The 16,033-nt window shown below is 43.8% G+C and overlaps 1 protein-coding gene across 13 annotated transcripts in view; it reads right to left on the bottom strand.

The window, feature by feature from the left end:
* Arnt2 (aryl hydrocarbon receptor nuclear translocator 2) overlaps nt 1-16,033 on the bottom strand; it is a 177,455-nt gene that overhangs the window by 134,790 nt on the left and 26,632 nt on the right. For 6 of the 13 annotated variants that reach the window (XM_040275011.2, XM_078051083.1, XM_078051082.1 and 3 more), the window contains exon 1: nt 1,176-1,309. The exons of 2 other annotated variants lie outside the window; for them this stretch is intronic. In XM_040275011.2, the coding sequence (XP_040130945.1) occupies nt 1,176-1,293 (118 nt within the window). In that variant the 5' untranslated portion in view covers nt 1,294-1,309. Of the gene's footprint in view, nt 1-1,175; nt 1,310-2,751; nt 2,908-16,033 lie in introns of those variants that run through there. 5 more of the 13 variants (XM_078051086.1, XM_078051087.1, XM_078051088.1 and 2 more) reach the window with 2 other exon arrangements.

Genomic DNA, 16,033 nt, shown 5'->3' with positions numbered 1-16,033 from the left:
CTTGTGGGCAGGCCCAGCAGAGTCTGGCAAGGGGTGCAACTTTGAAAGGAGTGTGAGGGTCAGGATCTTTGCCTTGACTTTTCTATGCAGTTGAGGTACTGCCACAGTTGGCAAGGAGGGGCACCTGGTGCCGCCTAGAAACTTGAGTGCATCCTATGACAATACCACCCTGCATCAAATTCAAATCAACCTTAGAAAAAGATGTGGAATTTTCCACTGCTCAAGCAAGTCTGTAATTGTGGCACAGCAATCCTGCCCCACCTTGAGGAGCAAAATGCCACCAAAGAACTGCCTATCCTCCAGGCCTCCTCTTTCTCCAGTCAGACTTGGTCCCCATCACTAGAGAGCCACCATCCTAACATCTAGTGAAGGCACTTAGTCATTCTTCTTCCCCCACCTTCTCTGTGGGTTGTGGCTCTCTCAGTCCCACTTTGAGCATCCCTCCTGGTTAACCAGGCATTATGTTTTTGGTCTCCTGACTCATGTTCCTCCTTCCAGGTTTCATTTGCCAGTTGCTGCTCCACTTCCAGATGCCAAGGCATCATACACAGTCTTATTTCTCTATGTTCTCCCCTGAATGACCACTCAGGCATGAGCCATCAATGTTGTCTCTTTGCTGATGATTCCTAAACCCAGTCATCAATTCTCACCTTCTATAATTTCTCCACCTTCTAGGTTCTGCTGTGGCCTGCCTCATAAAACACCCCCACCTTCAGTCTTCCTACACTTATCATTGACCCTCCTATTGAGTTCCCCCTTGGAAGCCAGATGGGATAAGCCCAGCCCTTCTGTCCTCTAAGGGCTTCTCTTTGCTCTTAGCACAATGCAAAGTTCCCTGCCATGATCAACCAGTTCCTGTATGGTCAGTCTGCTATCTGCCTCTCTTACCCACACCTCCAGCTCCAGCCACACTGCCCGGTGAGTTTATTGAGCATACCATGTTCCCTCTCAACTCAGGACCTTTGCAAGTGTTATGTCCTCTGGCAAGGAAGCTGCATCTCCCTACAGATCTAGTTACTCCCCAATTTCAAGTGCAATCGTTCTATAATGATCTCTTCGCTATTCACTCCTCAGGCATTTACATTCTGCTCAAATATCCCTTCTCAAGGAGGCCTGTTTCCAACAGCCCCCTCCTCCCCAGCATGGGACTGGTTCCTATGACATGGGCACTATACCTGTTGTTCTCCTGTGAATGAAGGCAGGCACAGCAGCCCAGGTGGAAGACAGGGCCAGGATGGCGGAGCTCAAAGAGGAATGCAATGATGTCACTGACTCAAAATCGCGGTGTGTCATCTTCAGGGTCCCAAAAGGGAAAATTCTAAAAAACCTTGGTCACCTGATCCTCCTACACTGCACAGTGCAAAAAAAAAAAAAAAAAAAAAAAAAAACCCTAGAGGAGGCAGAAACATATGGTTGGGCTGGTGGTGTATTTACATCTACCATGCCACACATACTCTGTACATGGGAACTTTCAGAGTAAGGTACACACACAAACATTCACACCTTCCTGGGTCATTTATTCATGGGGCCACACACCCAGCAGGAGTCTGTTTCCAGTTTTCACTTCGTCCCTATCAGACTCAATTTCTCCATCTAGAAATGTAGTTATTCAGATGCTCCTTTCTTTTGCTAGGGTGCTGTAAACAAATGGGCAGTGTTTGTAAAGCTCTTGTTTTGAGCCAGGGGTTGTGCAACAGGCACAAATTAAGGCACCGGATGTAAGACAGTGTGAGGCAGACATGTGTCCAGAGAGCTGCCTGCTGTGGGAGAGGAACTGGGTTATGAGGATAACTGGGGAGATCTAAGAAGGTTTTCTGGAGGAGGCCACAACTGTGCTAACCTGGCAACAGGCTACAAAAATGCTACAATGCTATAGGACTAAAGCACAATATAAAAGATGTTCTTTCCTAAATGAATTCCTTTGACTGCTCCAGCATTTCTTAGCAGATGCCAGCTCACTTGAGGAGTTATGCATTCTTGTTCCCTTTAGCCACTGGAGCTTGCTTACTGGCCTTTTACCCCAGGTACATCTCTATACAGATCTAGTTATTCCCCCACTTCAAAGGCAACCCTCTTCTAATGCTCTCTAATCAGCGTTCCTGATATCACCAATGGCAAATGAACAAATAAAAACATCTGTAACCACAGCAGTCCAATCCCAAATGCAAATATACCACCAAGAAGCTGTCTTCCATTACACACAGGGGGAAATGACTGCCTGCTCTTACACAAAGTTGCAATGAGGTTTTGAGCTCATTCTAAAATCAGTACAAGCTAAGGATTTTACAAGCTTTACCATAACACAGAAAACATATCTGGCTTGTGATGCAGCATCTAGCTACAGATCATTCTACATTTCAAATGCAGACATATTGTGAGCAATTTCTATAATACGATGTAGGCAGGAAAAACCTGGGGAAAAATGTGAAACTTGAGAGCATTAAGATGAAGGAAGAGAAGGAAATGAAAAAGGACATTTTGTTCTAAGCCTGCTATTTCATGTGAATCCAAAAAGGGAAATATTCCTTGATCTTCACATTGGAAAAAAAATTAATCACATGCAAACTTCCATAATACAAACACATATACTATTTTAATGATCATCCAATAAATGAAAAATCACAATGTTCCCTCCACGGGTGGGAGAGGAGCAAGGAGAGGCAGCTAACCAAGAAAAAATGCTCTCCTCAATATTCGGCTCTCTTAGAACAATTCTCTGCACAGAAAGCACATCCAATACCACAACCCTACCTTTTCAGAGGGATTAAACAAAGATCTTTCTTCCTTGTGACCAACACCTTCTTAGGAGAGTCTGTTATCCGTGTAGAAGGAATGTCAGAAACCTCTGGGAGGAAATGTAGCTGCATTTGTATTCTGCTCAGAAGATGTCATCACAGCTCTGTTTACCTTAACTGTGGACCATGATTCAGCCGTGACAACTGTCTTGCATACTGATCAATTTATTTGCAGCAAAATTTCTAGCATTAACTGCTTAGGTTCTGAAAAACTGGTTACTCAGATTTCTTGTGCAGTTGTAGCAGATATACATTTGGAATATCTAGACTGTTATCAAAATGATTCAGTGAAAGACCATAAAGGATTTTCCTGAAGTGCTAGCAAGGGAGGGTCCTTTCTACTTCAGGATAAAGGGAGAGCAGGCAGTTCCCAAAGGTCCTCCTCGGCATTGGATTTTTTTTTTTTTTTTTTTTTTGGTAATACAATGTGCAGAAAAATCATTAGATTGGGAGTCTGGGGACTCTGTGTCCAGATCCTTGCTAGGTTTTAACCAGCTGTGTGGTGCTCTATGAGACATCCCTATCCCATAGGCAGGATGGCCCTGTAGCTCTGCAATTGGGCAGAGGTAGCAGAATTATGAAAGGAATGGCTGCTAGACCCAGGGAGGGAGGGACAGGCCAGGTCCTACCTCCTCCAGATGCCGTCTCCATCCTGGACACTGAGCCCTGGCTGTAGGCCTGAGCCCTCCCAGCAGACAGGCTTTGACAGGGAATAGGAACCAGTCCGAAGGCAGCCCGGAAGAGATATCCTGAGATGGATGGTGTAGGCAGAGCCCTGGCTCCCTGGGTCCCACCATGCACTGAACTGTGCCCTTTTGAAACCACCATATTCCCACCAGTGTTCAGTTTCCTTTGCCACCTTGCTAGCTGAAGACCCAGCATCTCTGTGCTGGACTTTGTAGAATGGTGAACAACACACATCCAGCAAGAGGTACCAGAAGCAGGAAGTAAAATGGGGAGGTCATTGTCAAGGTTATGATTCTGGAACAAGGCAATATTCATTCAACATGGCCTACTCAGTGAGATGAGAGGAATAGAACCATAAGACTAAACAAAATGGGACCCACCCATGAGCTGTCTCATGCTTAAGTCAAATCTAACACCCTAACAACCAGACTATTAGGGGAAAGCAGGAGTCATCAGAGAGAACATAACACCTGAGCTTGGTGTCTGGGTACAGACTGCCTCTGAAAAAGTTATGGCGTGCCAACACCTAAGCCCAAGGAATCAGGGGCCCAGTTAAGTAGGAGAGGCCCTGGGAGAAAAAGCAAGGGATGGATTGCTGGTTAGGAGGGTGTGCAAGGGGTTCAGAACTCAGACGCTCCAGGTTCAAAAAGACACAGCCCATGGATGGAGAAGGGTTCAAATGTTGTATGGAAGAGAACCTGCTAATGAGACAAAATTGCCAGCCTGAATGAGAGCCCTTGAGGGAGAAGGAGAAATAAACCATCTTCAAGTGCCCGAGAGACCCCCCTGTATAAAAGGGAAGAGGCAGTTTTTGATTACTGCAAAGGCCTCTTCACAATGTTTAAGTATATGAAAGGTAAAGGGGAAAAAATGCATAATCCAGATGCATGTTGACCATACAGATACAGTCTAAAGTTGAACAGAAAACAAATGAATGAATGTGTCTGATGTAAAACGGAAAAGCTAATAAATTATGGAATATATATATATAAAGAGATAAGAACCACTCAGCCATTAAATATCACAATTTCAAAAGAACAGGACTACAAAAAAATGCTAAGGGTAAGTCAGTAGAGCAGGATACAAAATCTGATGCAAACTAATTTGTCAGAAATCCATCAGAGTTTGGTTGCAGCCACCATATTTATCTAAAACCTATTAGTTGGCCTCAGCTTCTCTGTTATCGTTTGGATCTGAAATATCCATCATTTAGTCACTAGCCTATGGCACTATTGGGAAGCGATGGAGCCTTTAGGAGGTGGGGCCTATGAAGAGGAAGTTAGATAGTTGGGATGTGCTCTTGAAGGGAATATTAGGCCCTATCCCTGCCCTCTCTTTGCTTCCTAGCGGCCATGAGGTAAGCAGCCTCCTCTGCCCGACTCTCCCACCATGATATACTGCCTCGCCACAGGCTCAAGGCATCAGGGCCAAGTGACCATGGACTGAAACCATGAACCAAAATAAACCTTTTCTACTTTAAGCTGTTTATTGTAGGTACTTTGTCACCGTGAGTGAAAATGGACTGACCTATTCTGAATGAATGCCTTGCCTTTGAAAGAATAAACAGTCAAATGACTATTTCAACATCATTCTGGCACCCTGAATTTATATACACACACGAGTGATGATCACGGACATGCAGGTCACCATTACATCAAAATGTACTGTATACTACAAACAATGCATGCCACCTGAACCTATTGTTCATGTCTGAATACTCACTTTCAAATATAAATATGCATTTTAGATGTACTTGGATTGAAAATCTCCTTATATGGGAGGTATGTTTCTATACTCTCAATCAGATAGTTTGTAAATATAAAAGTATCATTGTAAGAGCAAAATGCACAATAATTAAAAGCCATTAATTTTATGTGCAAAAAAATTATTAAGAACTTTAACAAATATTCAAATGTAAAAGGAAATGGTGCAATGAAACAAATATGAGAACATATTAGGTTGCTCCCTTTACAAAGATGTCATATACTTTCTAAACCAAAACAGTGTATCAAACCAGAAATAATATTACAAAGCAGAGTAAAATACATTATTAGAGAATATAATAACCCAAATCTTTGTGGAATTGTATGGTATACTAGACTTAACAACAATAAGCAACCTTTAAGATTTAACATTTTTTATTTGTTTCTATTTAGACCACAAATCTTTCAAGCTACAGTCATATTTGAACATTTCATATCTTTACAAGGGTTGAGAGCCACAGCCACTCGGGATGGTGCCTAGCATTTTGCCAGGAGTGGTTGAGAGGTGACGCCAGTAAGCTATTAAGATGATGATAATTAAGTTAAGCTGTGTATAATTGCTGTGACTGGATGATGCTGGATTGAAAGAGGCTGTGTATTTAGTTGTATATAGACCCCTGCTGTCCGGCAATAGGGCGGCCCCCCCCACCAAGCTACTTTTGAGTTCTCACAGAGTTGGAGTTCCTGTGGAGTTCTCGTGGCCAGGGAGAGAGCTGAGAGAGTTCCCAGGTAGTGCATGTGGAGTGCCAGTGGAGTTCGGGGCAATAAAGTAGTTCCTGTTTGAACCTACAAGTACCTCATGGTGGCTCGGTTATTTTGTGCCCAGCCAGACTGCGGCAACAAGAATGAATTAATAGGCAGCTTTGTCAAGCTTGCTACCTCAAAAATTTAAAGGGGGCAAACACTTCAGAATCACACTGTAACAACTGATGTAAATAATTGTCAACCCAGATATAATTAAGACAACAAACAGAGCAAAGCAAGGAAAAAAATCTTAGGGAAATATAAAGAACCCCTCACCCTATCTTATTTCCCACCAAACTCAGTTGCAAATGAGCACTTACTTAGTATCACAAATGGAAGCGCTGAGCACAAAAGCATCAAGCAGGGACATTGCCTAGTCAGAACTGTCTCTGACCCTGAAATCAAACTTTTACAGTGTGACTCCTGGTAAGAAACTACAATCAAATAGTAACAATACCCACTTTTTGTTAAAATGTTAGATTTTCATCTAGTGATGGTAATATTCAGCATCTGCCTCAATTACAGCCAAACATTGACTTTGGTGCTCTGCCATCAGCATTATCAAAAATGAATTAATCCAGTGCATCTCTAGTGTATTTTAATATAGAGAACGGTTGTGTGTGTCTATGTGTGTTTGAGTATGTATGAGAATGTCTGAGTGTGTGTATATGTGTGAGCATGTGTGTGCCTACACACGTGAGGTGAACACACTAAAAAGGGAACAAAGGTAGTATCTGAATGTTAAGATTATATGATTCATTTTCCTTTATTGCTAAATTTTTAAAACTTAGAATATAATACTCTCATGATGGGGAAACAATGGAAATGTTGTAACTGAAAGTAAATAGCATCCCAGGACATTGGACCCCAAGGCAGGCTGCTTGGAACTAAGGCATAGAGCTGGGGGAGTGTCACGGAAGCAGCAGGTGTGACATTGTACAGGCACGTATGCTGGACAAACTTACCCCACAGGGGATGGCGGGAGGGAAGAGAGAAAGATTCAAAGATGGAATATCTACTGAGTTTCAAAGAGGTGCCAGACTTGAGCAGGTTCCTGAGCCCTCACAGCAAGGCTATGGAAGGAGTGACATTATCACCATGCCCAGGTGTGACTGCATTTAGTGTTTTCTGATTAGAACAGTAGTAATGGTGTAAACAATCTGGAATATTCAGGAAGCATTAAAGAATGGGAGCATTAAAAATGGGAGCATTAAAGAATGGGAGAATGAGGCTAGACAAGGGTGTGGATGGGGGATGAGGGGAGATGAGACTACAGAGATGTTGAAGGTGAGTCTCCAGTAAAGAAATACAGAGAAATTAGATAGTTAAGGTGGGGGAAGCCAGCTGTGGTGGCAGGGGAGGAGGAGGCAGCAAGATGGCAAATTCAAGGCCAGCCTAGGCAAGAGAGATCTTGTCTCAAAATCAAAAAATAAAATGGATTGGGGATGTAGCTCAGTGATACAGCTCCACTGGGTTCAATTCCCACACTGGAAAAAAAAAAAAAAACAGAAGAGATGCTACCATCAGCTTAAAAATCAGGGCAAGGGACAGCAGTGGCCAGAGACTGCAATTCCTCCTCCTGGGAGCAACCTTGTGACTCTATTTCCTACCTTATGATTTCTCCAGAGGGCAATGGGAGTGAAACCTCATGTCCCTGCATGTCACAGGAAGGAAAGATGAAGCCCACTAGATCAGGGAAGAAAGATAAGTGGCTGTGTGAAAAGTGAACCCACTGGTAAGTATAGAGTTATGGGACCTGAGGTGTCACCAACACAAAGTAGAAGGGACAGTGAGTGGCCGATCCAGAAGGCTCTGGAGAGGTGACAAATTGGTGGCTGTGGATGAACATTGTTTATTTAGAAAAGGAGGAGAAGTAGGACTCTGGGATCATGGTTACTGTGGCCTTCTTAATTATCATCTAATAAAGGAGGCCTCTGAAAGAGAATGGGACGAAAATAAAGCCAGAGAGCATGCAGAAGAAACATTAAGCTCTCAGGCACACATGGAAACTTCCAGGAAAGCCAGGATACATGTCCACTCTTCATGTGGATGGATTGTTGGCCCAGCACCAGTGGAAGTGGCCTCCATCTTTTGGGGTAACCAGCACCCATATAAATCATGAAGCAAACGTCCTTGCCAGGACACTGGATGTTTAATAATCTGAGGAATGTGGGTGAATTGAGAATATCATAGCTTAATTTAGACTCCCCAAACCACCTAGCTTTCCACTCAAACTCTAAGGAGGTGACACTGTGATGGAGACACATGAATGGGTGTGGCAACAGCAACATCTATCACCTGCTGAGGGTGCATCTCTGTTTGCCCAGGCAAGATAAGCTCCCTGGGGATGTGGGGTGGTGTCTATTCATTTTTTCTTATGGAATCACCACACCCTTAAATAATGGCCATGCTTTTCTTGTTGCCATATTTAAAATTGAGCAGTCCCATGGAAGGGGTTTCCTAAAAGCCTTGATAAGCGCCCAGATCCCAATTGCTCTTCTGTGCAAGAATACTTTACCTGTCAGTGCCCTGCAATATGGCAAGAACCTTTTTACCCTCCTAGTAAAATGTTGGGGCCACAATGAAGCTACTGTGCCCAAGGTGGATGAAGCACAGGTCCAAGCCCATGTCTTCAGACAAAGAGGGAAAGGGAATGCTCTACAGCAATGGAATTGGGCAGGAATGACTTCAGGGAATAAGTGGAGGTTTCTTGTGCAGCTGAAGATAATTTGCTCCTGGCTGTGCATGGGCATATCATTGTAAGTGGGATATACTGGCCACTAAATACCTATTTCTCAAGAGTTAATGAATGGATACATTTTACTTGAAGTTCAGATGATGGCCAAATAAGCATATATGAGGTTCTCCATTACTTAGGTACAAAATCAGAGACAAGAGACCAACATCAGTGTCAAAGCTATCTCTGGAGCCCACTGGCCTCCCATGTAATGGCCTCAGAGAGCCCATTTCTATCATTGCCTGTTCCATATGGATGGGATGGAGGGGCACACAAGGCCCTGAGCCAGAGGAATGTGGGGACATGTTCTGTGGTCAGAAATGTGCACAGAAGTGGCTGCTGTTGGGACTGTGAAGAAGTGGTGGATGATAAGGGGTAGAAGGGGTAGAAAAGAGAGGGATGGGATTCCAGGAGGCAAGGAAACCAATTCAAAAGACTGAGCAGCCTCAGATCAACAGCACTGGCCTTGATGCTTCCAGAGTGAGAACTGAGTAGATATTGGTTTTTTTTTTTTTTTCCTCAGAGACAGTTACTATGTCCTGACTCATGGCTCAGTGAACAGTGATACCCAAAAAAATAAAGCAAATGTTATTCTAGACTACCAGTCTCCATAGCTCAAAAGGGAGAGAGAACCCCAGGGAGACTGGTACCTATGGAGGCAGTAATGGGTGTTCTAGACTGATAGCTGGGGAAATGAAGGATGAAGGAGGGCAGAAGGCATGTGTAGTCAGGTAGCAGATGGAAACGCAGGTAGTCAGCTGTCTGCACACATCAAGGGGTTAGGAATTACCTGGAAACTGGGTTTTAGTGAGAGTAGAAAGCTGTCAAGCTGTCAATGGTCATGAGGTGGGTGAGCAGACCCTGAGAATCCCAGTGGTTCACCTGGAGTTTAGAATCCAGGTGCTGTCTCTCAGAAGCAGGGCTTGGAAAATATAAAGGAGTTGTCCTTGGACAGCTGCCCCCTACCCACGCTCTATACCAAGACTTCAGAGAAATTCATGAGAAACCCTATAATCCTACAGCCAGATATTCCTTCCCTTCTCCCTCTTGTTCTACTTTCCTCCTCTATGCTACTCCACTTCCCCTGCCCTTCCCCCAAGCATCCTCTCCGTTCTCCTGCATCCCTCTCTTCCTCTGCCCACTTGTCAATTTGCTCTTGATCCCCCTCTACATGGCTTGCTTTCTCTTCTGCATCTTTGCTCCTCTGGATAGCTCTGATTTCTACCAATACTCGGCCTCCTCCAAATAAAAAGCACAAATAAACACACAAACACACCTTCACATATACTTTCTTCCTAAGGTCCCTCTCTTCTTTTTTTCCCTCTGGATTTTGCTTCTGGATTCAAGTTTCCAGATGTAACCATGCAATCATTTGATTCTATATGCAGATTAATGTCAATAAAGTACACTCTGCATAGGAAGGTATAATGGAGAAAGGGGCAATTTTGTGTGTATGTTTGTATGTGTGTGTGTGTGGTGCTAGGGATTGAACCCATGGACTTGTGCAGGTGAGGCAAGCACTCTACCAACTAAGCTATATCCTCAGCCCAATTTTGTCATTTTAAAATAGATACCCACTGTTACTCTGTAACTAGGAAAAGAAGAACATTGCATTCAAAGAATCTTTTAAAACCAAAACAAATGGCACACTCAGTAAACAAATCTTTCCATTAAATCCCTTTTCTAACAAGAAAAAAAAATGTGAACATTTCCCTTGTTTACAAAACAAATTAAGAAAATCACATATTCTTCCATAGATGTAAAATTTCCCCTTAAGAAGTTTTATGAAAGAAAGTGGTTTCCTTGTTGAATATATTCCTTGATGAATATATTCATCCATCATTCAACAAAAACATTTTGTGTTAAATTTTAAACAGTGAATTACTCTACAAATATAAAATATGCAAAATAGTAAAACTGTTTACATGCAAGGCATTAAAATCACTTTTCTTGTCAAAGTGGTTAAGGTATTATTTTTATACTGTCTGGTACTACAGACCAAGCAGACTTGTCCCTGATGGCCCAATTTCTGCATGGGACCCTAAGACTTGAAGGGAGGGAACCAGAGCTCCACCTAAGCTGGAGGTCAGAGAACTTTTCCTGTGAAGTCTGCAAGTCATAAGTGAGAACATTTCATTTCTGTTGTCACTGGGTCAGAAGTTCCCTCTCTGGTATTATAAAGTCCCTGCAGTAACTACTCCGCTGTAGCTATGCTGCAAAAAGAGCCACAGACAGTACGTAAATGAGTAAGTGGGGCTCTGTTCCAATTTACAAACACTGGGATTTGAATTTCATGCAAGTTTCCCGTGTCATAAAATATTCTTTTAGTGTTTCTCTGTATATCCTTAAAAATGTAAAAATTATTCTCTACTCGGGCTGTATAAAAACAAGAGGCAGGGAAGACAGAGCCCACTGGCCATACTTTGCCAATTGCTGGCCTAAGCATCGAGCTCTAGAATATTTATGGATGTCTATGAGGGTGTTTCCAGAGATGAATGGCATGTGGGACAGCAAAGTGAGCAAGGAGACCTGCTCTGAATGTGGGTGGTACTGTCCAATAGGCTAGGGGCCTGGAGGGAACAAATGGCAGATAGAGAAAGTCATTCTGAGCAGGTCTGTAATAAATTGCTGCCATGGCCCCAGGGCATCACACTACTTCACTCCTCCACTGTGGATTCTCCCCAGCAATTCTCCTGGAAGTTTCCAGGCCTTCAGTCTCAGAGCAGGACTGCATCTTTGGTCCCTCTTGTCCTGAGGCTCCAGCTTCTTGGACTGAGTCACTACTAGTTCCTCTGGCTCTCTACTCTATAGATACCATGTGAGGGTATCCAGCTTTTGATCATGTGAGCCAATCTAATAAATCCCCTTTTATAATCATACATGTACACACCCTGTTGGTTCTAGAGAGCCCTAATACATAGACACTGCATTTTTATCTACTGAGAAAAGACACCAAAACTTTAATGCTGAGCTTTCAGGAAAGAGTCTGTGGAGTAAAACCCTCACTACAACTGTGGTCAGTTCCATAGCGCCATTTAAAGAGGGGCTAGAGGTGGACATACCTGAGCTTGTCCCAGAGACAAAGGAGGTGAGGACCTAAATAGCAACCCCAGAGTTCCCAGTGACTCTAGAGAGCTGCTTCAACTTCTGGACCTCCTGCTGGGTGTTCCTCACCAGATGTCAGAAGGGTGTTCAATCACTGCATGATTTTTGAGGAAGTATCAGAGATACAAAGCCCAACCTCAGCACCCAACTAGAAAAACATGATAGACCAGCATCATTAATGACCATTATGTGGAAAAAAGTGGAGACAAATAAAAGAAGGCTGTAGAGACATGCAGAAGCAACTAGATGAGTGGATCATCTGCCAGAGAGGTTGAAGAAATGGGTAGATAGATACAGAGACAGGTCTTGAAACAAGAAGGCCATAAGCCCTGAGCAAAAGCACTCAAGTGAGGGGGAATGAGGACGGACAAAAAAAGACAGGAACCTGGATGGATCTGTAAGGGCTGCTAATCAAGCTATTTCCATTTCCTTCCCCCAACCCCCATATTCTCCTAATCCAGAAAGTTCCTGGAATAGTGTTCTTGGGGGAAGCTCAGGACACCTGGCCTTAGAGACAAGACAGGTTAGAAGGAAACCAGGCTGGCCTCTGTGCCATCTCCAGGATTTTGGCTGAAGGTCCCACTGTTAGTGGGAGTCTCAGAGGGATATGGTTGTGGGAAGGCCCAAATTGTGGGAGTAGGAAAGGGTAGACCTGAAGCTGCTGTAACCAGGACACATGCAAGAACAACTAATTAATATTGCACCCAGCCACTACCACAGTTCTGTTGTTCCCAGCAGGGCCCTCTGGAAGGACATGCAAGAATATAAAGCAGACTGAAAGAAAGCTGCTTATAAGCCCCAAGGCTGCTGGCCACCCATAGAAAATCTGGGGTTTAGGGGTCATGGTTTGGTTGTTGCCTTTAAATTGGAGGCATGCATTTACAGTGGCAGCATGTGGCTTGTCTTTCTTAAGAAAAATTCTACTAAGTACCCCTGACTGATGCCCATGCGGGGGACCATGATGAGAGGGAATTCTAGTGAAGGATGTGCATGAAGATGGGAAGGCTGATAGCTGGTGGGAAAACCCTGGGACCCCAGTCTGGGGAGGATAAATTATGAGTCAGCACTATAAATATGCACTGCTGCAAGCAAGGTCCAATTCAGAGCAGGTATAGACTGAGATCAGTGCCCATCACAGGCCTAGACAGGCTGTCCTTACTGCATTTGAGCTGGGCATTAATAAGGGACTGTGATCCTTCATTTCTGTATTTCCCAATTCCAATTACTTTTCTGCACCTCTAAAGCAAAAGATACCACAAGAACAGAGAAAAACCCTGAAGGATCAGCAGACTCCAGTCTTTCAAGGCAGGGGGCAGTATCAGACAGAGAGATAGTTTAAAGAAACCAGGACCTAGGGCCTTGAGACTATTTACATTTCAAACTGAGACTGGACAACATCTGCAGTCACTTTGGGACTGTGCTTCCTGGCCCTGGGATATCCCAAGAGGGACCAAGTCCAAGGAATTTCCAGGATGGGCAGGACCTTGCCTTAGGAGGCTTGTTAGGGACCTGACTGGTTTGAGCATATAAATGATACCTATTTTGATCTGTTTTCCCATCAGCCTACCTTCAATTTTCAGTCTAGAAGAAAAACTGGCCATCCATGCCTCGGGAACAAGTGAGTTGGAGACTGGTTGGGCCTAGGAAGTGGGGAGACCACATAGGTCTCCAAGACACAAACATATTCCTGCTGTATCTAGCACAGAGGGTGTTCTAGGAAAGCACAATGTACAGCTATCCTATCAAGTTGGGGACCTGGGAAGCCCTGGTAGCACCAGGATAGTGGCTCTCATTCTGCAGAAGAGACCTGGTGAACATAGGAAGCCTTTTAAGAGGAAAGGAAGATCCTGATGATGGCTGTGGGAACTCAAGAAGGGCATGTTCATCCACAGTCTGCATGTTGATATTTCTCAGGGTGACAGGAATGTCCCATGGACACGACATCTACAGGAGAAAATAACTGAGAAGGAGGAGATACCTGAGGAGTGTGGGGTCCTGCTGAGAAAGTAGAGTAGTCACAGTGTCTGATGACCCAGAAAGGTCTGGTATGCTCTAGTTGGGCCGGTTCTGTATGTAAGTGGGTTTTTCCTTATAGCAACCAATTCTCTGGCTCTCCAGATACCACTGGATCTCCTAGATTTTGAATCAGTTCTAACACCACTGCCCCGTTAATGCAGAGTCCCTCAAAACTACCCTGTTTCCAACACCAGTCAGTCATAAGTGACCCTCCTCTACCTCTGATCAACAGGCTAAAAATTTAGGTTTCCACAGTCCCCCTTCTCAGTATTGATAATTTGCTAGAACAGTTCACAGAACTCAGGAAAACACTTTAGTCCTATCACCAGATGAAACTGAGCTGGGCATGGTGACACATGCCTATAATCACATAAGTTTGGGAGACTGAGACAGGAGGATTGCAAATTCAAGGTCAGCCTCAGCAACCAGGGAGGCCCTAAAAAACTTAGTAAGACCCTGCTTCAAAATAAAAAATAAAAAGGACTGGGGGTGTAATTCAGTATAAAGTGCCTTGGGGTTTAATCTCCAGAACATGTGCGCGTGCATACGCACGTGCGCATACACACACACACACACACACACACACACAAAGATGCAACCAGCCAAGTGAAAAAGATGAGTAGGACAAGAAATGGGGGTTGGAGTTTCTGAGTTTCTTGGGATTCCGCCACTCTCCCAGAACCTACATGTGTTCATCAATAGGAATGACCCTGACCCCCAACATTTTAGGGGGTTTTGCTTGGTTCCATTATGTAAGAAAAATTAAATTATTGGCCACTAGTGATTAACTGGATCTCCAGCCCCTCATCCTCTCTGCAGATCAGGGGGCTAGGTTGAAAGTCTCAGTCATCTAGTCCTGCTTAGGTTTTTCTGGTGACAGTCCCTTTCCTGAAGCCACCTAGGAGTCCCAGTCACAGCCATCTCATCTGATACTCGTATATATAATTCCAGAGAGGCCAAGGATTTTAGAAGCTAATGCCAGGAAATAGAGGAAGGTCAAATATATACTTCTTATTAGATGTTAAGAACTTCAAGGAAGGGGCTGGGGATGTGGCTCAAGCGGTAACGCGCTCGCCTGCCATGCGTGCGACCCGGGTTCGATCCTCAGCACCACATACCAACAAAGATGTTGTGTCCGCCGAGAACTAAACAATAAATATTGAAAATTCTCTCTCTCTCGCTCTCTCTCTCTCTCTCTCTCTCTCTCTCTCTCTCTCTCTCTCTCTCGCTCTCTCTTATAAAAAAAAAAAAAAAAAAAAGAACTTCAAGGAAGCCTATCAGGCTATACCATCCATTCCTTTGTTATGAAAAACTACATGTGTCAAGTTAATGTCTTCTATCTTAAAAGGAGTCCTGGAATACAGAGAGGGTATTCTAAGATTAAGAAAGAATCTTCCAGTGATGAACATTGTATCAAATAAATCCCACATCTTTTTCAATATACTTCCTAGCAAGAAATAGGTGTCAGAGAATGTTTCAGGATTCAGTTCAGTGTACATTACAAATTATTTGTGTGCACTTCTAGATCCAGAGATCAGATGTGGATATTGACAGATGGCAGGGAATAAAAGTTGGGAATTGTACATTAAAGTAATAGTGTTCTCTGCCTTCTTCAGGTCCCCTTTCTCTCTCTTGCAGAAGAGAGCAGAATTCACTCCTATTAAAAACTGAAAAGTCTGCTTCCAAAAATAGCATGTTGCAGGGGCTTGGAAGACAAGGTTTAAAGTCCAGTTCTCCTAGTTCCTCCTCCCTGTGACCACGCTCTTCTTCAACCTCAGTTTCCACAGTTATCAGCTAAGGGCACTTCAGTGGACACAGATTTCACATAAATTATAAGGGATGAGGATGTGGGAACATGAGATTAAGAGAATAAGTCTATAAAACAAGCCCACTGTACTGACTCTCCACATGTTTTCTTTGCCAAAAAGCAATTGGCCTGCAGCCCTGCCTGGCCTAAGGGGACAGGAAATGTGACATTCCTTAACAAACTGAGGCAGCAGTCTGGGTAATAAATGACCTGGGTTGAGAAGATGAGCACTGGCTAACTGCCAACACCTCCAGGTCACACTTCCCAGCACAATGAATTGCTAAAGATTACCCCTTGTGCTGCTTCTTCCTGCCCTTAGGCACAAAAATGAGAAAAAAGAGAAGAAGATGGGGTCTGGTATCTATAAAAGAGCAAAACA

This window comes from Ictidomys tridecemlineatus, chromosome 5 (genome assembly GCF_052094955.1).
Source record: "Ictidomys tridecemlineatus isolate mIctTri1 chromosome 5, mIctTri1.hap1, whole genome shotgun sequence".
Classification (NCBI taxonomy): Eukaryota; Metazoa; Chordata; class Mammalia; order Rodentia; family Sciuridae; genus Ictidomys; species Ictidomys tridecemlineatus.
The sequence above is the reverse complement of the archived record's forward strand: the minus strand, read 5'-3'. Positions and strand labels throughout refer to the sequence as shown.